We start from the raw sequence: 27,997 nt of genomic DNA, 5'->3' as shown, positions 1-27,997 counted from the left end.
AAAATATAAGGGATGAGGGAATAGCTTTCTTTCAAAGCATTTGAATGACCTAATTTATGATATCATCAGCACACCAAGGTGGAAATATTTCTTCATATCACTGCTGTTCTTTATTATTGCTCATAATGTGTATTTTGATTATGCCTTGGCTGCAGTACTTAACACCAGTCATCTCTACAAGATGACAATATTCCTATATGTAAGTATAGTCTCCATGGAAACACCACGAAAAAGAGGCTGTTCACATTTTATATTAAGAATCAGTTATGAAAAGGTTTTTAAATAATGAAAAAAAAATGAAGAACCATTTTAAAGGTCTAATAAGCCAAATGATCACTCATAAAAATAGCTATGACACTTTTACGTATATCTCTACAAGATAAATGGATAAATTACTTGCGTTTATTACATGTTCCTAATTTTCATTAATAAATTGGTCCTGTAAAAAACTTAACAAATGTATTATCCATATGAAAAGTTATCAAATTTATAAAAAACTATGAGGAAAGCTTTCTAAAAAGCAACATCTTCTAATCAAGATTTCACATTAACAAATTTTCCAAATAATAGGAAAAAATAAAGCATGTAGTAGAGCACAAAGACATAATCAATGCTTTTAAATGAGATGTCCTAATTTATTGGCTGACTAGATGAAGTCTCACTATCAGTGCGATGTAGATATCACCTCAGCAAGTAAATACAGTTTTATTATGAGCAAAATATCATTTTGACAGGCACTGTTGTAACACTAATAATGCCAAGAGATTATGCTCACAGCACTGAAACTCAGGGCTTGCTGGAATAAGTTACCACCAAGAATATGTTTGTAAGTTTTGTGTAATAAGATTATACTGATTTGCTCTTTAAGGTTTCAGCCAAAAATCTGTACTTTCCAAGGGCTGTAACCGTAGCACTGGTGGTGGTGCATCACCTTGTGGCCTTGACCAAACCAGCCAGGTGGGGACGTGTCCCGGACCAGACCAGGTGCTTTCACATCATACAGGTGGGAAAACACTGTAACAGCAACATCCACTGTGGGGCTGAGGTGGGGAATAAAGGGTGATCAGTCATCCCCTGACAGCCTTGGAACATTCCCTACCTGAGCTGGAGCCCAAGTAGACCAGCACCATTATTGTCGAAGTTTTGGAAACAATTTCCAAATATTTTGGAAACTCCAGTAGTTGCCAGCGTGGGTTATGGCCAGGATGGAAACAAACTGATGACTAAAGCAAATCACCTTGTGACCCCGCACACGACAGTCCTAAGTGAGGCCTTCTGAGCTCCTCAGGGCCACAGCAGGCTGTGCCAGCACCTCCCTCTCTGTGGGGCACCTCTCAGAACTCAGGAACCCTCAAGTCTGCAATACTCGAAAGACCATCACAACGAGGCTGATAAACATGCATGCACACAGATTCCTTGAGGTGCAACCCTGCCTGGTGAGAAACACTCAGGAATTTGCCATGAATATTTCCCCGAAGCCAGGGGGAATTTTTGATAAGCACCTTTACACAACAGACAGACATGCACTTATCTCTGCCTGTGTGCATGTGAAATTATTATGGTGTGAATGTTATTATCATGAAACTGTAATTAAGTCACGGTTATATTTATTAAAAATCCCATTGAATCACTTAATAAATGTTAAATTACTCAATGATGAATTTCTGTTAAACCCTTTTGCACATCTTATTTTTTGTGTCCATACCCTTTGCACCCTTACCCTTTTTCATCCTCAGTCTCCATGTAATCCATTCTAAATTTATACTAATGTAATTTTCCTATGAATGCTTCATCCTTGGAGTAAGTGAGTGAACCTTGCTGCTGAACTCTGTTAAAATCACACTTTCATAAGTTCATATTAAGCTCATACCTGCTTTTTACCAATATCCCTGATGGTGATGCTTTAAGCAGCCTAACCACTCATTTGCAACAATACTGCATGAAATGCAGCCTGCATTTTATAAAAATTACCTTAAAGCTGTCCGCTTGCTGTGTTTATGGCAAAGTAGTAACATGTCATAAAATAATAAATAACATATCTAGAGTAATTTTTGCATAGGAGATGCACAAATAATGGGTCATTTTCCTTTTATCACAATGATGGTCAGATTTCAGCAGCATATGAAGAAAATATGTTTAAATTTATATTCCTTCCACATTATGACCCAGGGAGAGATTACCCTCCCTGTATGAGTGTATAATGGCTCAGAATAATAAAAGGGATTATTGACACCCTAAGAAACATATTTAAAATTAATTACTGTACCTGAAACAGAGTGAAAATTTAACAGGGTAGAAATCCATTCGGATTTAGGTGAAATGTGCCACTTTGAGCTTGCTAGCATAAGTAAAATATGCTGTTCCGTCTGGTTAACTCTGCGGCACTAGCAAAACTGCCCCAGATGAGGAGAAAGAATGCGAATTTCCAAGCTGAAGAGATAAGAGAAGCTTCTCGAACCTTGAAGCAGACAGGACAGAGTGACCCAGGAGTTCTTTTTGTACTTTCTGATAAAAAACTGGCTACAAGTATAGCTAGCTGTAAGTGTACCGTGAAATCGGCAGAATGAATATGCATAAACCTATTGTGAAATTCTATGCATATGTAAACTAGTGAAAAAGAATAAAAAGGGATCAGGAGTTCTCAGAAGCATTCATGTCCTTTGAAGGGGAACGATCCCCACATGTGTCCAGAGCTGTAATAAACATACCGTCCCTACAAATCTTTATAGGAATTGTGGGGTTTTGATTTTTTGTCCGCATTTCATATCCATCCCTGCTAGTTCTCTATCAGGTTTTCCAATTCTCTTCTTACAAACAGTTAAAGCAAGATGAAGGTTCATCTTCTGTTCATTCACACATGTGCATAACAAATTCCATACTCTTACACAGAGACAAATAGTGCATATAATAAAATTTTATCTAATAAAGTAACCCATCTCTTTCACTGAACTCACATGAAAAAATGCCAGTGGTCCTGATATATATGGCATTTTCATTCCCAGCAGATACTTCACTTGTGAAGTCACGACATGTGTAGCTGCTCCTGTTGTCATGGCGCTTATGACAGGTTCTGTTAACAAGAAAGTGGCACTGCCCAACTGCAGCACAAACATCGCTACCTAAAAGGCAAAAGCAGGAGGATCAGCAGCTTCTTGGTGACAGGACAATGAGTCAGAGTCCTTTCAATAAGTTATAAGATAAATGAGCTGAAGATACAAAGCAAAAGTCCTTTGGCAGACAAATCTATCTGAAAACGGAACGCACTGAAGTTCTGTGGGTTTACCTACAGTATTTTATTCACTAGTTTATCAGACTTTAACACTGGTTTAGTAACAAAAGCAGACAGAAAAAAACTCTAAATATTCACACCTGCTCAAATATATTAGCACAATAAACACCATAAAAACATCAACTCAACACTGCAACAAGTACAGCAACTCAAAATTTGAGGCTGGTTCTAAGACTTATTCCTGCTCCATTGCTATGCAGCCTAAATGGGCCAAGAGCCATATCTTGGTCCAGCTTACTGATTGCCATAATGTCACTATCAGGATTCCCAACATGAGTAATTTCAACAGAGACCAAATTTATGAGGTGCTATTCAGACTCTTGTGTTGAGACCTCTAATACAGAAATTTAAGATACAGCAGGATCTACAACTATTGTAGATATTGTTGTGTTCAACGTTTTTTTCCCCTTATCCTGGGCTTCGAACCTTCTTTCCCTCCAAAGAATGAGATTTGACAACTCTTAATTCTTTGAACAAAGTTGTTACATGACTACAGCTGCTACTGTGGTTTACAGAACACTTAATGCTTTTCTGATCCTCATTAAGTTACATTGACATTATCTCCCCTCATAATGAATTTTGCAGTTTCTTACTTCTATGGTCTTTTGCATTTGCTGTTGTTCTCCCTGAAAAACTATCTAAGACATTTATTTTGTGTTTACCATACTAAATATCATCGTTTTGGAATATATCACAGTCTCCCTTGCTCTTTTTTTTTTTTTTTTTTTTTTTTTTTGGTTTGGGTTTTTTTTGGTTTTGGTTTGGTTTGGTTTGTTTGTTTTTTTGCTTTTTTGGGTTTTTTTTTTGGTTTTTTGGGGGTTTTTTTCTGAAGCTAAAACTATTATTTTCAGATGTTATAATTCTTTATGCCTGAACATCATTCATGTTCTCACCATAAGACTCAACATGTATGCAGTGAGCTTTGGGTATAGTACCACAAAACAAACAAAAATATCAAAATAAGTGGCTTTTAATTTACCACAAAACCTCTAGTGAGCAATATCATCTTCCATTTGGGAGATTAAATCTGAGATTTTTTTTTTACTTCCCACAAATAGCATGTAAATTGCTCTTTGCTATGAGCAATTGGAATATTGATTGCCATTCAAGATTGGACTCCAATAATGATAATTACTGTATACCCTTGGTGAGTAGCAATTTGGTTAGTGGGGCCTAAAACTGATAATTACTAATTTCAGATATTTTGTTTAGCTGTTTGTTCTAACAGTGTGTCTACTAATATATTTAAAACATTGTTCACAGTAGCAAAGTTCAATAAGAATTAAATTCTCCCTTCCCTCGTGAATTTTTGTTTGTTTTCCGAAATTGGTTTGCATTGTCTGAATGTGAAATTTCTAACTGTGTAACAGCTTAGTTTCCAGGAAATTGGATGTTTATTTAGGCATGGAATCAACACCACAGAGACAATTCTATGTACTACATAATATCACAGAGAAGTATTAGCTACTATTAACATTTCAGAGAAAGTTAATATTGTGAGTTATGGCAAAATGATTGCTAAGCTTAGAAATTTCAGCATCACTCTCAGATCTGCTTTTTGGTTTTTTACTTTTTTTTCTTTTAATCTTCACCATTTTAAGAGGATGCTTCACAGGTACTAACTAAAAGAACACATTTCAAACACAGTTTTTATTGATTGCACATATCCGTAGGCAGTGTAAAATGCATGCAAACCATGAGAATGGTTCCAGTTAGACAATTTCTGCAGCCACTCAATTAAACAAGCAGCAGCCTACATTTGGTCCCCTCTCCTTACTGCAGAAGGTAGCTCAGGACTCCCAGAAACAAAGGCAATACTTCATGAGCATGAACATCCTACTCTTTATTTACATGATAGTTAAATAAATATGATGTGCACCCATACATCTTCCATGGAGAAGATCTAAAAATTAAACAACCAGACCAGGAAAGATTGTAGGTGGAGGGTGTAATTTTCAGCATAAACTGGTATGGGAACCTCATGTTGTCCTTGCAATGTGAGTAATGTACAGAAACTGCATGGATCACAAGGAGGAAAAAAATTTTGAAACAAGCCTCCCAAATCTATTTGCATGTGAGTTTTCTTGACAGATAAAATTATTATCATTTACACAGACCCAGACTGACTCTGCAATTAACCCTCCATGCTGGGCAACAGCCATTTAAGCTTGGCTGCCACTGCATTTTGAATAAACACCATTTGAAACTTAGCTAAGCTGACAGCACTCAATTGCATTACATTGCATTATGTCATAAAATCTTTCACCCAGTAACACTGACCAAACTGTAGAAAGTTCAATATTCTTAAAGAAGTGTCTAACAATCTGATTTATCTTGGCTATTGGTTGTGATGGCCATTTTTGCATCTACTTTATTTTCTGTTAAATTTTATGATTTCTTTTCATTCCTGATGCAGACAAACTACAGACAAAAGTGACAGTAAAGTGCTAGAACAGCAAAAAAAGAAAAAAGCAAATATTTTTTTCTTTTTATTATTTTTCATAATACTGAGATTTCCTTAAACTGTAAAAGAAACTAAATTTTCACATATTTTAGAACTGTATCCAGAATTTTTAATTTTTAAGAACTTAGTTCCTAGAGGATAAAAGCATACTTCAGGGAAAGAATATGCACAGTATAAAAATTGTTTGAAAGGCACTTGGCTCTTGTTTATTTGTGTGGCACTTTCAGTACACAATATCATGTAAAAAGATTAATTAAGAAGTAACTTTTTTGAGATGAATTTTGCTTTCGCCAGGTATACATTCTTGAATAAATTCATATAAATGAAATCAAGACCTTTCAGAGAAAAGAAAAAGCAATACAAGAGAAAGTAAGGGAAAGCAGCCTTGAGTTAATGCACAGTAAAGGAGAAAAAATCACAGAAATGAGGTATACAATGAAGTGATTAGACAGAAGTGGTGGAAGGTGTGATTTCTTAAAAAAAAAAAAAAAAAAAAAAAAAAAAAAGTAAATTTCCAAATGGAAGAAAGCTAATACAAAGGGAACCATTTTTTTTGCAGCTGTCTTTACTGCTCCATAATTTTACTCTGACAAGTAGAAGAGAATGGGAATATAGCCAGGAGAAGAAAAATGAGCAATTGCAAAAAGCAAAGCTCTCTATGTTCATTATTCAGAACCTTTGGTTCTTGTCCACTTTCAATACTTTCTTCCCATGACAACATGCTCAGTCTATTATAATTATTATTAAAATTCCATTCAACATGTAGTTAATTTAACTTCATGGCCAGTAAAAATTTTTATCACTTAACAGCTCTTTGGAAATCACTAATGTCAAACTTTCTGTCTCTAGAAACTGAAAGACTGATATCATGTTACCTACTGCACAGATTCAGCTTTGGAGAATGAATTTTAAATCCCTCAAAACTCCACTGTACTGGAAGGGGTTTTCCACTGGAAAACAGACAAACTGGTGGGGCCCTTTCTGATCATTTGCTGCATGGGCTGGGTGGATGAGGCCAGACATGGGAACATCTCTTGGAGGGAACCAGCACAGACTGTGAGCCTCTCATTTAGTACATTATATTGGTTATCTCAGAATCTAAGGTTGCAGAAGTGAAGAAATCTATGGACCCTCTAGAGACAACAGTCAGACACAGTTCAACTCAGCTGGGTTGCCAGTTTAAAACTCTCCATGGCCTGTTTCAATAGACATCTAACTGGTAGACCACTAGCTTTTGATTTTCTGAGCTGCAGCTCCTATATTCATTCTGGATGTCTTGAGAGTGTCTGGTAGCTTCTGATGGTGTGCAGAGTGAACTTTCCTCATTCCAGGACCTGGAAAATTCTTTTCTCTGGTCTTTCTGTACTAACGCATAGTATGCTCTACTGTAATTGTGGGAACCAGAACTCCCACCAACCTATGTGTAGTTTTCAAAATACAGAATATGAGCCTGTAATAAGGTATTTCCACTGTAAAAGAAAAATCAACTTTTTCCCTGATTATCACTGTATAATAGACTCATGTTTTCACCTCATGCAGAGCTATGTGTAACAGAATACTGCAGCATCGTTTTTCCCACAGGTTAATAGAAATTTGGACAAGAATATTGCCTTACAAAAACACTCTTCTTATTCAAATGTCCTCCTTTGTTATTAAACAAATTGATAATGGACTGTGTAAATTTGTTCTCTTGAAAACCAGAAACATTTTTATATCCAACACTGTATATCAGCAAGTAATTACATGTTAGTTTTTAAAATACAGTAGATTAAAAACTTGCTAATAAAAATGTTACAAGACTGGACTGCAATAAGCAGCTATTTCTACTCTACAGAATAATAGCCCAACTGAAGTCTATAAAACAGTGGTCTACAGAGAATTAAGGTTTTTTTCCTAGGGTATTTTTTTTTTCTCAGTTTGATCTGCTTTCCTCTATTTATTCAACAAATCTTAATCTTGAATTTCAGTTTAGTATGCTGAGATTATTTTAGAGTATTTTTAGATGTATTTTTGGAAGCATTCTTGCATTCTAGGGGAAAAAATCTTACCCAAAAGCTCTTTTGAGGATTTTTTTTAATGTTATAAAGGCAGCATCCAATTTTAATTACAAAATGACTCGATAGATGTCTGCTATGTTCCATCATTTTCTCTCCTCATCAATACCTCCAAGGTATTTGAAATCAGGGAAGATTTCTATTAGTTTGATTTGTTTTCCATGCTCTGTTTATATTTATAGAGTAGCAACTACATAAACATAAAAAAATCTTCATTATGCCTTCCATTCTGCTTTTTAAAATGAAATAATGAATGCATTATATTAAATGGTTTTGGTAATTACAGTTTTTATTTTATGTTTATTTATTTTCTATTTTAATACTATTTAATTTCATCAGAATACCTCTTAATATAACTAAATATCTTTTGTCTTTTATGAACACTTCCTCAAATATTAGATTTCAGAGGTAGTTTAGGACTCTGAAACTTATTCATTTGAGAAAAACTTAAGCAGCTAAGACCCAAATTTCAGCTGTGACAATCTCTACCTATCCTTGTCTTATGATCAGAAAACAATGCTAATTTATTTAATGTCTAGATGGCACTGAAATTCACAAGGCCTGCTCAGAGTTTGCCTCACACACATATGCACAGCTGTAGTCTGCAATAAAACAAAGTAGCCAACAGCAATTCATCTCAAAAGCATCTCCCCCCTTCCCCTGCCTTCCCTCCATTACTCACTATTTTGTATGTTTTCCCTTTTGTTTTAACATTATTTGCTGATTGGAGTACTTAGCCAGGCTACTGGAAAAATAGCATCAAATTGCTTTTTAGGCTAAGGTTGTTCAGCTCTTTACCTACTCTTTCCAGGAAGGAAACAGCTGTTTTGGCAAGGATTTTTCATCCTTCGTCTGGAGGATGCCCAAGGTAGGGATTAGTCACAGCATCTGTTGTTTTTGTGCAATTAGTGGCTGATTAGAGAACTGCATTTTGACTGTTTTTCAGAAAAATTAAAGTCTTATAGTAGACAACATAAGCCAGGTCTGCTCCCTTCCGAGCTGCACCATCACAGATACCAACTACACAGAAAATACAACTTCTTTTTGTATTTCAGGATGTCTTCAATGAAAAGCTGTTGCCTCAAAATGAATCATACAATTCTTCTTGTCCCAGAACATACATTAATTTCAGGCTATTAGTTAATTTCTAATCTAACCTAATAAATAGAAGAAGGTACTGATTTAGCTCTCCATTAAGAGCAAGATGTGCCCTGTCACCTTATCTGGGGTTTGCAGCAACTGTTAGTTGGGAAACTGGAATCTTGATGATAGACGTAGATTCCCACACTTAACAGCACCTGGGAAGATGGCAAAGTTTAATCTCAGCCTTGATCATGACTTTCACCTGTATATTGCAGTATTAGTAGCTTCAAGGCACTTCTTTAGGAAATAAGTGTTTTACTCTGGCCTCCAACCATTAAACTCACATAAAGGACTAGTGGCAGCATGGCAAGCACCAGCTGTGTTAGTATGAATTCTAATGCAAGTGGCATTATTGACCTGGGAGAGGAGCCCATGCACATGGCACAGTTCCCTGCCAGACCTGCTCTGAAGATACAGAGAGGATTTACCAGTTCTTCTCATTCCAGTCAGGATTAAACAGGACATAGGCTGAGATAAATCAGCTGATGCAGTGGAAAGCATATGAAAAAGCAGAACTTTTCAGGATGAAAGAGTAAGAGGTCTGGAGCACTCACACACCTAATGGGATTCTGCAGCCACCAAGCAAAATAATATCTGAATTGGATTTTGAAGTTACATCAAATGAATGCAGGCACCAACTTCCCACATGAGACATTTTGGCCTCTCTGGGAGAGATATGTAGGAGATTTCCAAGCTGTGAGAACTGGACTCCTGCATGAAGAGCTCCATTCATACTCTGCTGTTGCGAGCACCCTGCATAAGATGCAGTGCTGGGTTGCACATGCTGGTGCATTGGGACAACACGTGCAGGCACAGCCAGGCACAATCTGCATCAGCTCTGCTTTCTGCGTTGTCTGTAGGCTGTTCTTCATGCTCCTACCCCAAGTCATAATCCAATAAAAGAATCCTCGTCATAAACCAATAAAAGAATTATAAAAATGCAACAGAAATAACAATGCCTCTTGATATTTCCTACTGACTAACATAAGTACACGCCCCAGTTCCTGCCAAGCACGTAGGCTACTGAAGATCCCATTCTGGGCCCCTTTGCTCATCCTCTGCATGGGAGAGGGATCCAGAGCACCGAGTGGAGGGGTCTGAGTTTGTTTCGGGAGCCCAGCTACCTAGGAGGCATTGCAATGTCACGTGCTGGCACATTACTTCTATTTTAATATTTACAAGAAAAGAGGGAAGCCTTCATTGAAGACCTAAGCAACTGGCAATGGATAAAGAAACTTGGCCCTTTTGGCCAGAATATGAAAAAAGAAGAAATTTAAAAGACCTCTGATCATTTAAGTAAACTTTAGAGAATCATTTGAAGACATCTGTTTTACTATTTCACTTTAATGATGGGTGTGTGAACTCTAAAGAGAATTTAAAGTTTTCCCTACTGTTTTTAATTATTGGATATTGTATAGTATTGCTTTTCAAGCCAAGGGGAACAGAAAGCCTCAGGAATATGTCAGGGCTCACCAGGAGCTGATTCATATTTATTTCTGAAGAAGGAAAGGGGACACCAACTGCAAGTGAGTATTATAGTAGAGCTGACTGAATGTGCTTTTGCTTCATATTGGAAAACACTGGGAGCATGCATACAGATAATTACTACATCTCAACAAAGGAACAGCAAATTCTTAAAGCACATTGATTTCATCATTTATGACCACTGAAGCAGATGTTTTCATTAGTTTTTCTCAGAGAAGTAAAAAAAGTATTACAAATGTCATAGCTGCCACAAAGGCAGTACATCAGTAGCATACAGAAAATGTGATCACCACCAACCTGAATGATTCCTCCTAGAAATGAAACTGCTGCTGCAACTCCAATCCTCTGCATTTCAAATTCTGACAAACCCAAAATTCCTGAATTATTGTTTGCAGTGAAATTAATTGTGACTGAAGGAACAAGACGCTCAACTGCATTGGCAGATATTAAGGAAGTTAAAGCAAAAGTTCCTGTAAAAAAAAGCCACACATTAATCACCAATAATTGTATATCTGTCAGTACTCATCACTCATGGTCTCTTTTTCAAAATGGCCGTTATAAGTAAAAGTGCCATTTTTTACATTCCTGTCATCATAATAACAATTTTTAAGGTATTTTTCTATGTAACACACATGTCTTCCCATAAAATACCACTTATACAGGCAAATTAAATGTAAATCTTTTTTTTAGCACATTCATTAAGACAGGTTTACAAAAGAGATTCAAATACAACAATTTGCAATGATTTCAAGTTAACAGAAATGCTTTTAACTCACCCTGGATGTGACCAAGCAGCTATTTGTCTGAAAATCCCAAGTGTTCACCATTCAAATTTCTAGGGCAATTAATTCACACTATACATATAGTACCTAGTCCATTAAATAGTACCTAGCTCTCTCAATAAATGGAGGCAAATTACGAGAAAAGCATTTATTTGCTGAGAGAGGTAAAGCACATTTAGTGACACAAAGATAAATGAAAATGACAATTCAACATTAAAAGACACAAACATGCAGAGCTATTAGAGCATAAGAACATCTTGCTATGTCAGACCAATAGCCCATCTTGCCCAGTACTCTGCCTCCAGCTGTGATAGTCAGAGGTGTTACCTGGGGAAAGCACACAAGTCTGGCCCTTTTCTGTGGGCTATTGCCCTCATTGCCAGCATCCACAGCTGTTGTGTTAGAGAAGCACTTCCTTAGCTGTTTGGTTTTTCTTTGTTTTTTCTTTTTAATTTTGTTTGTGGACTAGTATTCATGAATTTGTCAAAGGTTTGTCTGAACCTGCTTGTAATTTCTCCTTCCACAATGTGAAGGTTGAGAGCAGGTTGCAGAAGTTCAGCATCTGCTGTACTGTTTTCTTTAATCTGAACAATTTCTCTCTGAACTCACCTTTTTTCTACTGCTCCAGGACCTGGTGTACACAATCCTGCCCTCACCTTGGCCTTCACAGAGTAAAGCTCACAGTGTGAATTCCTCAGGAACCCACCAGGGATACCACCACCCTGAAAAGTGACCATGAGGTCCAACCTTTTGCGTCATTTCTTTCAACCTGCTAATAATTAATAAAAGGACGTTTCTTCTATTACAAGGACAACTTAGTTTCTTTAGTAACCTTTGGTGTGGAACCTTATCAGTAGCTGTTTGACCATTCTGATATCTTATAATCAAAGTATATCCCTTCTCCATGCACTTGTTGATATTCATATAGTAGTCTAGAAGGTAGTGAGGTAGGATTTTCCTTTACAGAAGTCAAATTAACTCCTCTCCAACAAGGTCTGATTATACATAGCTTTTTTTGCCCCATCCCTGGAAGTGTTCAAAGCCAGGTTGGATGGGGCTCTGAGCAACTTGACCAAGTGGAAGGTGTTTCTGACTATGGCAGAGGGATTGGAATTAGAAGACCTTTAAGGTTCCTTCCAAACTTGGCCATTCTATGGTTGTAAGATGTTTGCATAAAATTAAATTTGAAAACAGCTTACATGAAATTCTATCTTAAATCAAAGTGTTTGTGCTATTTATGGCAGATAAAGCTGTCTCAGAGAATGGTTCAAAATCAATTATGTTAACAAAAGTCAAGAAAAGGTGTATGTGTTTGTTGCTTAGGTGAGAAATCTCTTCAAGTAGATCAGCTTTTTCAAAGAGGCATTTCAAGACAATAAAAGTAAACTGAACAGGGCCATTGATGGATTTTCCATTTCATACTAACATGACTGCCTTCACTAACAAATAACACCTTTACAGCCTGTGTACATATGGAGAGCATTCCAGATCTTACAGAAAACTCTGGTAAGTGAAGAGGTTGTCTCTGATGTCCATAAGGCATTATGGAGCAGTTGAGACAGGCAGCATGGCTCCTATACACTCAGCTACACACCACAATGCCTTAACTGAGGCTGAGGGAACAAGTGCATGAGACCTTCCTTCTGAAAAGATCAACAATATATGTCACTCAAATTTATTAATTAAAAAAAATCACATGTGTGCAAGAAAATTCTTTTTTTGCTTTTTTTTTTTTTTTTTGAGATTAAATTTTGAAATAGAATTATGAATGGAAAGAGTTTCAACACCAAGGACCATGCAGAAATCTACAGAACTGTGGAACTCAGTAAGGCATTCTCTGAACACTATTCCCTCCCAAGGATAAAACATCAGACTTAACAGCATACTTACTTATTTTATCAATTGTTTTCTTTACTAGAATTTATGGCAGCCAGATGCTTATGATGGAATTCTTGCCTTCCTAATAATCATACACCAACAAACTTCTGACAATACAGTGCTAATTTTTTTTTTTTGTTTTGCAACAGCTTTTTGATATAGGCTAAAGTTTTAATCTATCTGTATTCAAGAGTAAAATTTATTTTCCAGATTCTAAATTTCCATCTTTTCTTGGAATGCTTCCCTTTTAACATGAGTTGAATATAGTCATTACAACATTAGGACACTAACACATGTACAGATCCTTTTCAGACATCAAAAGGCTCAAATGCTCTCTGTACATTGAGGGAAAACAAACTTTCAGCTTTCCTTTTTCTCTAAGACAATTTATAGCTGTTCAGAATTGTATTTTTTTTATAATGTAACTGAATATTTTTGATAAAAAAGGATGCTCAAAATGTGTTGCTAACTTCTTAGTAGAACATTGCATACACTAGTGCAATCAGACTCTGCAGAGTTCATTTTGAGTGCGATTACCCAGAACCATCTTTTGTCCTTTCAGGAGATTTTCTCCTCTTCAGGGAAGAGATCCATCCTCCCTGCTTAAATCTTCTGACAGCCGCAGGGGCTGCTTCCCTTTACCCAGTCATGCTGTGTGTTGCCACTGGGCCTATCTCACCCTTCTTGCAAACTTCAGGGGCCATCAAGTGCCCACTTCTGAACAGCAAAGAATTTGTGGTTCAATCTAATGAGTATTATTTCCAGCTGCCCTCTATAATTTGATTTCTTTGGGCTCAGAAACAGAGCTTTCATCAACCTATTAGGAGCACAAAGCCATTCAGTTCTTTAGATGCTGAGGCTCTGTTGAGGGTAAACAAGTACCTCATAACTACCAGCAGAGTAGCCAAGCAGCATCTTTCCCTATCTAACCAACTACTCTGCAAAAGGGTAAGAGTCCTTACTAGGAGAATCTTTAGCTTTAATACAATATCAGGTAATGGGCTCAGAAGGTCATTTTTGTTTTTCTTTTCCTGAGAAATGCAGCATTTGTGTTTTAGACAGGTGAGAAGTAATGTATGTTTTCTATGGTTTAAGAGGCAGTTGAACCTTTTTCATTTCCATTTACATACATCTTGTTGGCAGAGCCCTTTGTTAAACTCTTAGCCTGAAGCAGATTTCTAAAGCAGAGTTAAAATACAAAAGCTCTTACTAAATTACATTTACAAAGGAAGTGTCAGTGCAATATTAAATTATAATGGCAGGAGTAACTCCAATATATTCTTAATGAGGCTCTTTAAAGTACTTAAACTGACAAAAAGTAGTTGTAAAGACAAGCGTAAAAACATCTTATTTCTGTTTAATCATAGATAATTTTCCTTCCATCGACCTTTAATCATGAATAAATTTCAGTATCCGGTTCCCTATTTTTGAAAATGACTTTAGCATACAGACACTTACCTGTTGCAACGTGACGTCCCATTCCAAATATGGCATAAATAATGACAGGGAAAAAAGATCCATATAAACCAAAAACTGGATGGACTGAAGACAGAACAGCAAAGGCCAGCCCTATAGAAAATTAAAGAGAATTACTTCACTGTATGAAGATAAAACTGTTCTGTTTGTGTTGTTGTTTTTTATTTTTATGTGGAAATGTCTACAATTTTATTAAGAGCAGGAAAAAACTCACCTTCCTTTATTAAAAGTGTAATTGAGCTACTGTACAATAAGTATCAGAAATAAATGTGGAAGGTTTTTCATTTCATCACCAAAATCCACATATCCTACCATGCTTCCAAGTTGTCTCCATTAGTGGTTCCAAGCCTCTTTTAATAGCCAGGCCTCACAGGAGGAGGCAGCATTGTTTCACCCCCACCCTCACAAACATGGGTTTGAGACTGCCAGGTTTCCAGGCGATGGGACGGTTATTTTTTACAAATATTTCAAAACCTGTAATTTTGGTTTGGATGGAGCCCCTTCAGTCTGCTTTCTTTTAATTTTTTAAACAAAAAAATATTCCAGAGTTTATCCTCTTTAGGTGCCTGGGGTTTATAAGCCTTTAGACATTAACATTTCTTCCATCATGTAAAGCTGTCAGTTCACAAACAGAAAGTGTTTGACTTTCATGCTTAGATGAAGAACGAACAGAATTGGTTCAGGTTTAATTTTATAGACTTACTAATTACCTTCATCACTTAGTATAGAGGACAGCATCCATCCTTTTCTTACAAGACTTGGACAAGAACTCATCTTTCAACAGAAACATTCCTGCAAAGCAGCAGATTTGGCTGCTTTTCAACTTGAGATACCTAAGATAGCAAGTCAGACTGCATTGGCTTCTTGCAAGTCATCAGAAGGAGACTCCCCAGACTTCCTTCAGATCAGCAGGCTCTATGGCCATTTCACAGCTCTTACTTCTGGAAACTAAGAGCGGGAGAACTTGGCTTGCACAGTTGCTCCATAAATGTTGGTGAATGCCTCATCATACAGTCTGGAAGAAAAGACTGGCCTGTGTAACACACAAGATGCCTTTCTGAAGTCCACCTTCAACCTGAGTATACTCACAAGCCTAGGGCAGAGATGTGTGCAACTGGGAGAATGACCATGTGTGGTCTGTAACAGAGGAGATTCAGATCTGTGGAATGGAGTTGCCTTCTGTGTACATGTGAAACCCCCCAAAGAAATCTAAACCTGTAGGATTCATTGTTCTCACCGAGCATCCTAAAGAATGCTCCAGAAAGCATTCTTTACTTGAAATGTCAGTGTTATGGGGCTTTGATAATATGGAGAGTGCCAAAGAGTGTCTTTGTTTATGGGTTTTCAGAGGCAATTCTGAACATTTTTATTCAAAATCTCCATTTTACATTTTCATTTGAGTCTGTAACAAACTGAATGTGGTGAGGGGGAGGCAAGAAAATATGAAAAGGTCAGAAGTGTCAAGTTCTTAGTGAAGCAGTTTATCTGTTCTTAGAAAAACCTCACAGTGAAGATTTTGCTGAGGTGAATCCTACATGGATCATTTTCATCCATATTGTGCTCAGCAAAGTAGCACTTTGAGTGCATCTACTGATAGTCACTTCTGTATTTTTCTCTTAGCACAGGATTATCATAAACCAGAAAGCTCTTTGAAATTGTAGTGCAATGTCCATGTTCATGTGATCAGTAGAGGTAAAAAGAAGATTCTGACCCAAGAGCAACACAGAAGGGTGTGCCTGAAGAGAATAAAAGCAGCACAGGAGAGAACTACAATGACCCTACCCAGATAAAATTTAGCATGGAGGAGGGTGGGAAAATAGAGAATAGGAGAAGGAAGTTTTTAAAGCTTGTTTAACACTGGAAAGCTTTTCCATTATAACCATTTTATGAACAAAACCAAAAAGAAACAAAAAATTTGGAATTAATTTACTAGTTGAATACTACTCACAACATAGTATTGCATCTTGCAACAAAGCATTATGCTAGGCTAATTTATTTTACTCTCCAAAAAGTGAAGGAATCAGAAAAATCAGTATAATTTCAGTCTCATTTAAATTATAACAACATAATTGAAATGAAGTGACCTGTCTGTGTGGACAAGCATAAGGAGAATACACAAACTACAGTGCTGAATGCTGAGCTAGATATGTACTTTAGATGGTTTTGCAGAAGAGCCAGTTAATCCTGGTTATGGTTATAAATCCAGATGATCTGCTGCTGATAAATATCACCTGTTTACAGGCAGATAATCTGAACTTAAATTCAGTCAGTTTTTCTCCATTTCATGTCTAGATCTTTCACATTCTTTTGTATTAAGTTTCTAGAAGCAGTGTGTCATTTTTTTCATGGTGAGGTCATGGCAATCAGGGCAGAGCTAAAATTACCAGCCTTCAACTTGAGTCCTGGCTCTGTTTGTTAGGTTTTTACTCCCATGACTGAAGCATGTGTAGCACTTACTGAATTGTGTAAGAACAGAGAGGCATTATAAAATAGAATCAGTAAAGACTTCAGGTTTTCTTATTAGGCATGAAATGCTCTAAAGGTTCAAATACTTTTCAAGATGTAATCAGAAGTATATTTAAGTTTATTTCATTAATTTCCTTATTAAACTTCACTGCCATGCATTTTGTTTGCTCAAGAACTTTCCTGTCAAAAGACAGGAAACATTATTTTCTTTTTTTTTTTTTCATTCCAAAGAGTAATACTTAAAGAAAATAGATCATAAAGTAAGGATCTCACATAATCTTCACTGGTAATATGGAGAAGCCCCCATGGCAGTGACATTAAGGTTTTCATATAAGAATATAAATTCCATGAAAAGAAATGCAAACAAATATTGAACAGTAAGTTCGGATACAGTACATTTATATTGTTTGTTTTAACTGCCTCCTTATCACAAGATAACATTGTGGGACACACTTTCACTGAAAACCAGGACCTGGGACTAGCACGAGGTGCTTAACAGTCCTCTGGCACATCACGCTGAAAAGCAAGAGATATTTAACACTCAGTGCCAATGCAAGTAACTGCAAAATAACAAACATGATACAAAGAGAAACAAGGCCATCTCCTACTGCAGGAGAAAGGTCTCAATTTAAGTTGGAAGTTTCTGCTAATTGGATTAGTGCCAAAACTATAGCAATAAAAAAATATTTTCCATAGGAAGAGCTATGAATCACCAGAGTATAGTCAACTAGTTAACAATTTTCTGCATCTGGAAATATGCTCATGATACATACATCTGTTCTGAGGAAAACTCTACCATGTCTTTTGGAAATACTAGGTGCAAACCAGAAATTAAATTAAGAAGCAGGAAAAGTAATAAGCCTATAATTAATTTGAGGAGTATCAACACTAGTATCATTTAATATTTACAGTAAAAAGCTATATTCAAATATATTCAAATAACTTTCTGTAATTGTAACCTTTTACTCTTAAGTGTGACTATACTAAGATAGTCAGACCCCAGGTTTACGGAATCCTAAATGACACTAATTCATCTTATCCCACTCAAAAATGCTATATGCAGCTGTGGACACTCTCTGATGCTTCAGAAAAATATAATTTCTCCATTTGTTCACAAAGTTCTATTATGTAGTAAAAAAGGTATTTTCTGAAGATGCCCTAAAATGTAGAACTGACACATGTTTAATCAATCTTCTATCAGTACTTCCTGGAGAACTAACAAATCAGACAACCAATGACTCATATCCCAGGCTTTAATTTCTAACTCCAGGATAGTTAATTTCTATTGAAGAAAAAAGCAAGAAAATTTTTTCCACCTCAGGAAAAGATTAATATTATATTTCATAACAGTTTTCCTACACAAACTTCCTAGTTCTGGAGGGTTCTTTGATGATGGCTTCGTAAAAGCTCTTAACACAAAATGATTTTTTGGAAATAATATCATTAACCTCCAAAAACTGGGAAGCTCAGTATCAGTTCTCTCAGTGCACATTTGCTGGGGCTGCACAAGTGGATTGTAACTTCTATCTCACTTATTTAGTGACAAAGTACCAAGAGCTTAAAATCATTCCTTGGTTCTTCTGTCATTCAAAGCCTGAGGCATATGAAGAATGTAAAGACAAAATGGAAGGACAGATCCTCAAAAATGAACCATAAATCTTTCAGAGACATCACAATGTTGATTTGGCAGCCTACATCTTTTTTGAAGGATCCTTCAATGCAGCTCCTTCCCATGCAGCTGTCTCCTTCAGCCTGGTGAGAGTTAAGCACCTCAGCTCTGTTAGCCATAGTACCCAAATTGACAGTATTTCACAGATTCTGAAATGCAGCTCTCCCAATGTACCACCTGACAAGCACATCAAAGGTAGATTTGAGAAAACACTGCTCTATTATGCCACTTTACAGATCTCCAGATACTGACATTTGTATCTTAATGTTCAAAAGGAAAATATGCAAGCATTATTGTGGAAGAAACAAGTGGATGGCATGACCCGCTTATGATTTCACTGTTCAAGACTGCTTGACCCTTCTGTACATAATAGAGTTTAGATACATACAAAACAGATAATTAAAAAAATTCTAGTGTTTTCTTTTCTTTTAATAGAGCTCCTCAAAAAAAGCTATCAGTCTTGACGACAATCTGACATGAAACCTTAAGACCGCTTTAGGATTAATGTAACACAATATCTGAACACCACAAAGATTGTATAAACTGTTTCACAGTGAGTTCTATGATATATTATCCACTAGCCAGCCATGATATCGGAAGAATTCAGCCATGTCCAAAAACAAAGATTTTGAAAGTGGATTATAGGTAAAAATCTCTGTATTTCAGTAAGAATAAACAGAGAATGAAGCCTTCAGAAGTTTCTGGCCAGCAGGTAACTATGAGGTAGTCTTCTGAGAAGCATCAATGCAGTGGAGAAACAAAAACATGTCATGAGCGATTACAGGCCTTAATCCAGATGAGCTGGACTTGCTAAAATCCATGAAAAGGGCATCCATTCTGGCAAATTGGTGGCCAAGGACCTGAACACTAACAGTTTTCTGATCTGGAAGATTATGTATGGTGTCATTTCTTCCTTCAAGGATCAATGTTTCCCGGGTTTCTCAGTCTCTGTCCATGGTGCTCAGGCACCCCAAAGCACAGGGATCCACGCAGCTCATCTGGGCATGCAGTGTGTCTACACCAGAGTGCACCTGTACAGGAGGCCCCAGGGGAGTCAGAGATCATCCAGAAGCTGAATTCACATTTCATACTCTGTTAGACAGGTCTGCATTAGCACATGTGTAACTTGGAAGAATTTTTATGGACATTAGAAAGAAAATATTGCATGCACAGCAGTCTAAGTGCCTTGCTGCTCCACTGGAGAGTTGTAAAGTGTGAAACATTGTCCCACATTTTCTCATTAACATGTTAAATTTCATATTCTGCTTACATCATTATTCTTTGCATGAGAGAACTATAACAGAGTTCAACTGGACACTCTTCCAGAAATCATGAACTACATGGATTCTCCAATGCATTCTGTAGGAGGTTTTTCTGGCTCTGTTTCCAAATGTGCCTATTCTCATCTACACATGTTATTTGTAAGCCAGATGTATATTTACAAGGCAGCTTTACCCCTTAATAAAATTATTAGCTCCAGTTAGTCAGCTTAGAGTATATTTATGTCTACATTTATGATCCGAGCCTGAAATAAACCCCCGGCAACTATCACCCTTGAGAAGACACAGCTGGAGTTCCTCCATGAAAAGCTAAGAAAAAAAAAATTATATAAGTTTTTGGCATCATGCCTTCCAAAACACTGGGCACCAGTTCTGGAATGCAGGAAGTCCGTATAGTTAATTTTTTTTAATGTCAGGGTCTCCAGCCAGTGTTAAGGAATTAGTTGTTCAGCAATAAATCCAGCTCCAGATTAAATTAAGTTTAATTAAAACATACAAACCACACCAAGACTCTGTGAGTTATTATTAGGCTTGAAGAATGAAAAAAAAAAAAAAGTTGGCAGAAAGAACAATACCGATTTCATCAGATGCCATCTACATATTTAACTTTTAGAGGAAATATGTCTCAAGGGCCCTCCACCCTCCAAAAAAACAGCCCACCAAAATCCACTTGAGGCAAAGCATTTCTTGTTCATGATAGGTCACAGGAAAGGCAGCAAATGTATAATACTATATATAAATTCTACATTAGGCATATCCCTGTACTAGCTGCCTACAAAAAAACCCCATTTTTTTAAATTGCAAACACTGACATCATTGCAATCTGGCAAGTTTGAAAGTCCAAATCTTATACCCTCATGCTTCCAGTGGGCAGCTATTGAATACATGCAATATAACATACAGAAAAATATTTATTTCAAAATAAACAGAAAAATGTTTATGATTTCACAAACTTATCAAGCAAAGACTGAATCAGAAATAGAGTGACAGTGTTTTCATTTTGAAACTCCCACACATTTGTCTTAACTTTTTCATATATATACAGAAGTTCCAAACTCCACTTTTTTTTTTTTTTTTTTTTTTTGAGCAGCAGCTCAAAAGAGAGCATAAAATTGTGAAGACCTTCCCTTGTGGTCTGCTCCCCCTTATGACAGCCAAACACAATTGTTTGTAATTTAGTACATCCATTAATGGAATTATATGATAAGGAGATTCACCTTCTGAACCCAATAATTAAGTATAATATTTTTAGAACTACTTCCAATTTTAAATCTAAACAGATTCAAGTTTTTTGGTTTTTTTTCATTTCTCTATGTGCTGCAATTGTCTTTTAATTTGAATGCTTTTCCTGATAAAGGAAAAAACATTGTCATGTTTTAATTAACCTGTCTGAGCCATTTTTCTCCCAAATATAATTTCTGCTTTTCTGCTCCTTCTCCTAGCCTTTTCTTCTACTGAGATAATTTTCTACATTTCTACCTACATTAGGGATTTACATCCAGAAAGAGTAAAACAACTTCAGCTATTATGCAGAGCACTTGATTTTCACAGCATTTCATGAACAAACTGCTTCAGACACATTTATGTCCCTTACCTGTATAGAGAACATAAATAAGTTACATACACTAAAATATATATTCAAGCAGACTAACTTGGGTGATAATTCCTCTGGCAATGAACTCATCTGCATGACAGAGGGTCTCTTTTATAAACTTTTTCAGAAAAACTTGGCCTTATTTCTGTTTCATTCAGCGAAACTTACAGATGGGTCATGGTACTAGCTACATGGCTTCTATATGCCAGCCTTTGTGAGCAGTGTGCACAATTCTGCCCAGGAAAAAAACAAACAAAAAACAAACCCGAAACCCCACATTCTAAATAGCAAAATACTGAGGTATGACTACCAACAAATATACACTGCAAAATTTAAATCCTGAGGCAAAAAACTGTTGGTTTGAAAAGACAAGACTGAACGAAGAAGGATAGCAAAGTGGATTAATGGTAGATGGATCAAGAGTTCAGTAATGAATAAATAATGTCAGGAAAGATCACCTATGAAAGGCCTTGAAAGTAAAGATGAATAATTCGCTTGGTGCAAAGAAGTTACCACTGTGAAAGTAAGCTAAGCAGATGCATTCTGAAAAGATATGATGGGACTATAGCACATGTTCAGAAGGCTACAGAAAAAACATGATGACAGTTTAATGAGATTTAGCTACATGAAAAGACTGCATCATAATGTGTCTTAATTTTATCATGTAAGGAAACCAAGAAAAATTCAGACCCAGGCTGATCAAAATATTCTTCTTATATGAGTATGGGGTGACCATGTCACACAAAAAAACCCCACAAATAATTCTATTGTGACAGGTCAGTGGATGAATTACAGAAAAGAAAACAGTAAGACCTGCCTTTAACCATGAACTGTTAAACATTAACTGTTTATTACCCACAATGTCATGGATATAATGGTTAAGACACCTAAACTTTGATGTCTGCCTCATCAGTGTCTACACCTGAGCCCATCCCCTGTTACACTCAGAGGAAATCTTATTAATATAATTAATCAACCTTAACAAAGCAGATGGTTAGATTTAGTCAGATGAATCATGCCTGTGGTGGGTTGATTCTAGCCAGCAGTTAAGTACCCAGCCAGCCACTCACTCCTCCTCAAAGGATGCAGAAGAGAATCAGAGAAGCAAAAGTGAGAAAACTTTTCAGTCAAGACAGACAACTTAATAAGTGAATGAAAGAAAAGAAAAAAAGTAATGTAAATGCAGTCATTCACCACCTCTCACAAGTATAGAATCACAGAATAAACTAAGTTGGAAGGGATCTATAAAGATCATCAAGTCCATCTACTGGCCCTGCCCAGGACACCCCAAGAGTCACACCATGTGCCTGAGATCACTGTCCAAATGCTTCTTGACCTCTGTCAGGCTTGGTGCTTTGAGCACTTCTCTGGGGAGCTGTTCCAGTGCCCAAACATTCTCTGGGTGAAGAACATTTTCCTGCTATCCAACCTAAACCTTTCCTGACTCAGTTTCCTCAAGTCCTGTCACTGGTCACCAGAGAGAAGAGATCAGTGCCTGCCTTTCCACCTCCTCTCACAAGCATGTTGAGGTTTCCCCTCAGTCTCCTCTTCTCCAGGCTGAACAAACTAAATGACCTCAGCTGCTCCTCATTTAGGGTCCCCTCAAAGCCCTTCACCATCCTCATTACCCTCCTTTGGATGCTCTCTAATAACTTAATGTTCATTAACTCTTATCAACTAAGTCTTCATTGACCAGTGAAGAACACAAAAGCTTGCTGAGAACTACTTACCTGCACAGCAGAGCCTTTGTTTTATTAGCATGATTTCAATTTGGAAAGGAAAAAGTAAGTTAGGCATTTATGAGTCATCTACATGGATCCAGCAATTGAATTTGTTTGCAAGGATGAGGGATACAGAATTAAATGGAAAGAAGACTCTTCATAGAATGACTGTTGATGGGGTATTAATAAGTTTTAAAGGGAAAGGGAAGAGAGCAATGAATGCTAATCCAACAAGAAAATTAGGGATTTATTTTGTTAATTTAGAGACATATTGCTCTGGTCTGTCAGTAACAGAGTTTTGAGAAGTTTTTGAGATAAATTATGTAGTGATTACCAAAACACAAAAGCTCAAATTTCTTAACTTTCTATTACAGTAAACTTCAAGACTGCAACAGCAAACTTCAAGACTGCATCATGATGTTCATTTTAGGTTCAAAGTAAGAATATTTATTTTTTCAACCTTACGTATCAAAGTAAGAATAAGGATTCTATGTCAGCATTATTAAATTAAACTTGGAACTAATATTAAATAGCTGGAACTGATGAAGCCTGATTTCCTTTACTGGTTTTGACTTGTGGCTGGCTGACTTTGCAGTCTGAGACTGTGCAAGTCCAGCTGGACCTTTGCACCATTTGGTGCATTTGAAAGGGCTTTTATTTTTTGTTAGAACTTGTAGGGTCTTTTTCCTACATTATATTTTCATAACATTTTTAGAAACATAATTATCTTTGACATTTCTTTCTCCATATTCTCTAGAAGTAGATAAAAAAACCTAAAACTAGGGGATACTTACAGAGAAAATACAAGTATTTTCTCGAATAGGTAAAGAGCATTGAATTTTGGGACTCCTAAATTAATATTTATTTATTATTTTTAGCAGGCAAGAGGACAACTATAGGAACATTTTCAAAATGACTGCTTGGTTTCAGCAATGGCTCTTTCATCACAAATGCCCAGCAGCACATTATGATAATCCCATGCCTTTACTTTCCATCTTGCTACACCCCTCAGACTCCCCAGCCCAGTTTTGTTACTTTCACTATGACACAGTAAGGACATTGACCTTTATCTTTTCTTCCTTACAATACAAAGAGAAATCAGCAATTTAATCTAAAATTTAGATTAGAAGCTGGAAAATAAACACATTACACCAGATCAGAGCAGTTGCCAACTTGAATAGTCTGAATATGACCAATGCCAGATGAGTAAGAAATCCCACAGAAGGAAATTGTGAAAAACACAGCTCATTTGGAAGGCCTTTCTTAATTATTCTCAAGCTACTGGACTGCTCTCCACCCTGGAGTTTGCAGCTTTCATCACTCAGAAAACTGTTGCATATGAATACAACCGTACATTTTTCCAAATACTTCCATTACTCAGGTTTATTTCCTTATACTTGAATTTGCTTCAACCTGTTGCTGAGGTTGTCACTATGCTCAACAAGTCAGTTATCACCAGTTACCTTTTTTTCCTACTATTATTAGAATGTCTGCCTTGCATTGCATTACAAAATTTCTTGGTTTATCTTGTGGGTGGAAGAAAATAGGACCTCTCAAAATTTAGGTTTTTTTTTGCTTTGTGCTATATAACAAATGGAACAGCTTTTCATCCATAAGTCTTCCTGAGAAAATATTAGGATAGTTCTGGTAACTGGAATGCTTACAACACTAGAGAAAGAGCTTATATTTGCATTCAAATTAAAGCACCACAAACATGATTAAATGCTTTTGTCTCTAACTCTTTTCCTATTTCATCCCCTAAAATCATTCCAAAATCTTGAGAAGCAGCAAGCAGAGAAAAAAAAACAGATCAGGAGTTTCAAAGTATTTATTTTTAAATAGCATAAAATAAGGATAAAATTATTTCTAGAGTACTTATAAATAATCCAGAAAATACAAACCTGTATTTTCTGTCTTCACTGGGTCTTCATAGATTTATCTGTTATAGTAAACAACTTCTTGGTACAAGAGTCAAACATGAAAATCCTGGCTAAAAACTACCAACACTGCAGAAATACTGTTTAACATAGCATTTTTGATGAATTTCAACATACTGTTATTAGCAGCATTTTAATTACAATTGTTATATACACACATACCAGTGAAATTAGAGTTTTTTGCAGAGTTACAGTATTAATGTTCTTAAAGTTAAATCATGCCAATGCAGATGTTCCTAATTACTTTAAAAGCACAAATACTTATACAAATCAGTTGCTTCAAGTTCCAGCATAATTCAATTAAAGGAGTGTTTAACAACATGAATGATAATTAAGCACACTTAATATGGAAGACTGTTAGGAAACAATATATGTCATTCACATGAAGGAAGGAGTTAAAGTCTATCTGAGATAAGAAGCTGTGATTTGTCTGAGACAAATATAAGATATTGTCATGAGAAGGTAACACTATCAAAGACACATCAAAAACTGACAGATGAATTTATTTCCTTGTAGAAATCACTTTACTAAGCAAGATGACTGGAACTTAAAGTTTCTGCAGGTCATTGTGCAGGGTTTGGAAAGTTTTTCCTTTTTCTGACTTTTTTTTTCCCTTTTTTTTTTTTTTTTTTTTTTATGCTGTAAAATGGAGTCTAGCTCCACCCTACTTTGTATTGCTGCTTGAAAAGAGGTGTGGTAGGTAATACAATACAGCATTAAATCAGCATACAAGCTATGGATGCCACAGATCCTCTCCCTGGATCATGTCCCTGGCAGGAACACTCTTTATGAACAGAAAGTTGTGAACTTTTCCTGCTGTGTTTTGGAATTTTACAGGTAATAGTATCATGCACGTGTTTATTCCAGAATAGCATATTTTATAGTGCAATTATCATTGAGTTAGATTTTGTTTTCCATGTGACATAGAGAAAAAGGTGATCATTTAACTAATAAAACATTATATATAACCATATCCTGTATGAATAAAGTTACTGCTCTCTCACCTTCCATATTCAATGTTTGAAAAATTGTCAAAGGTATGGGATAAATAGTAAAGTTCTACAGAAATTAACTACAATATCACAATGCATTTCTATCCACATTTGCACTATCCACTCTATAAATGAGTTAAGACTATATATTTTTATTTAGATTCAATCAACATTAGATATGACCAGACAAACTTAAAATATTAATTTGAAATTAGTTAACTGTACCTTGAGTCACCTGTTGGATGGCTAGCATCATCCCAGAAACAGTATCAGGAACCAAATTTTCCTTCCAGTTGTAGACAGGCACCCATTTCAAGATAGGCAGCCTTCTCATACACCAGGCTTTGATATCTTCAAAGCGAACAGCCTGGATCTTCCTCCAGACTCTACTTCTTTTCCTTTTTGCCCCTGTCATCATTCCTACCCCACAAAAGCAGTGCCTCTGTCAGGAGAGTGCACAGTTGAGGAATCACCCTGATCTCTGTCAGTCTCCAGTTTTCTTCTGAGATATTTCAGTTCCAAACTACAAAGAAAAAAAAAAAAATTAACAGAAGCACTTAAGATTTCTGCAGCTGTTCCGTGACTATACTCAATGAAAACACTTATTAAGTGCTTCAATCATATAAACAGCCACATTAAATGCAAGAACCATCCACAACAAAGATCACATTTTCTGCTGTTTGCAAAAATTGGGTCTAGTCTCTCGTTAGTTTGTGATTCTTTCCAGTAACTTCCCGCTTTATATCCCTGTAATGCTTGTGCTTTTGGCCTCATTCCAGTGGCAAAATGAGGTATTACTGGGTGTGTGTGTGTGATATAGGCTGGGCTATGCTAATCTGAGCAAGAAGTGCCCAGCAGAGCAGGCATCTCCCTGCCAAGCCCGGGAGAGCAGCCTTGTCCCTCCTGGGGGGAGCTTTTCTGACCGCAGGCGGAACGCATTAAGACCTCAGTAAAGCTCATGCTAGAAGACTTGTCTTACTCCATCAGCATTTTGTCTTCTAAATGACACAAAAAGCTTATTTATGTAGCAAATGCAGAACATCAGGTAGCAATAAGTCCTACCAGAAACATACACAGAATCTCTCTGTAGGCTGAAACCTCAAACTTCAGAGTAACAAGCTCAAAGTGCAGTGAGGGACTGCAAGGTATCGGCTTCACATGGGCAGTGCCAAAAGTTCTTGTGACAAACATTCTTGTTCAAAGCTAGTCCTTTCTGCTCTTGGCTCTCCACTCAGCAAAGGCTCTGAGCACAGACAGTTCACCCAGTAACATTTGTTCTTGTAATAATGTCATGCACCTTGTGTACGATACAGAGTGCTCAGACACCAAGTGATAAGGGCATGGAAGAGCTTTAAATGTTCAGGCATTTAAATGCCTTGACTGATAAGGAGCAAGGACACAGTATGCTTTCCTCTAAGTTTTCTGTATCTCTGGATGGCAAAGAAATTTAAGTTGAAATTAAAGATCTGTTATATGGGTGAAGTGTCGTCCCAATCACTGTTCTGTAGTAAGCAAAAAAAAAAATATATTATTTCCTTTTTTAAAATAGAAATTAATTTACATTTAATTGTTTAGATTAAGGCAAAATAACCTGAAGTATTTTCCATCCAAAACAATTTCAGAAAAATGAGACTGCTTCCAAATGCAGCAGGTAGACTGGCACAAAGACAAATGCATCAGCTGATTCTACTGAGTGACATTCAGTTGATGTCCACAACTGTGTCCCATGACATTGCAAGGATAAAAAGAAAAAGAGAGAAAGATTTT

The 27,997-nt window shown here is 36.5% G+C and overlaps 1 protein-coding gene across 1 annotated transcript in view; it reads right to left on the bottom strand.

Annotated features, from left to right (window-relative positions):
- SLC26A7 (solute carrier family 26 member 7) overlaps window positions 1-26,648 on the bottom strand; it is a 65,134-nt gene extending 38,486 nt beyond the window's left edge. Inside the window, exons 1-4 of the mRNA XM_053984105.1 lie at window positions 26,456-26,648; window positions 14,554-14,664; window positions 10,733-10,905; window positions 2,955-3,119 (exon numbers count right to left, since the gene is read on the bottom strand). Of these exons, the coding sequence (XP_053840080.1) occupies window positions 2,955-3,119; window positions 10,733-10,905; window positions 14,554-14,664; window positions 26,456-26,648 (642 nt within the window). The remainder of the gene's footprint in view (window positions 1-2,954; window positions 3,120-10,732; window positions 10,906-14,553; window positions 14,665-26,455) is intronic.
- Window positions 26,649-27,997: the final 1,349 nt, after the last annotated feature.

The sequence above is a fragment of the Vidua macroura genome, chromosome 1 (assembly GCF_024509145.1).
Source record: "Vidua macroura isolate BioBank_ID:100142 chromosome 1, ASM2450914v1, whole genome shotgun sequence".
Taxonomy (NCBI): Eukaryota; Metazoa; Chordata; class Aves; order Passeriformes; family Viduidae; genus Vidua; species Vidua macroura.
This window is presented reverse-complemented; position numbering and strand designations above follow the sequence as displayed.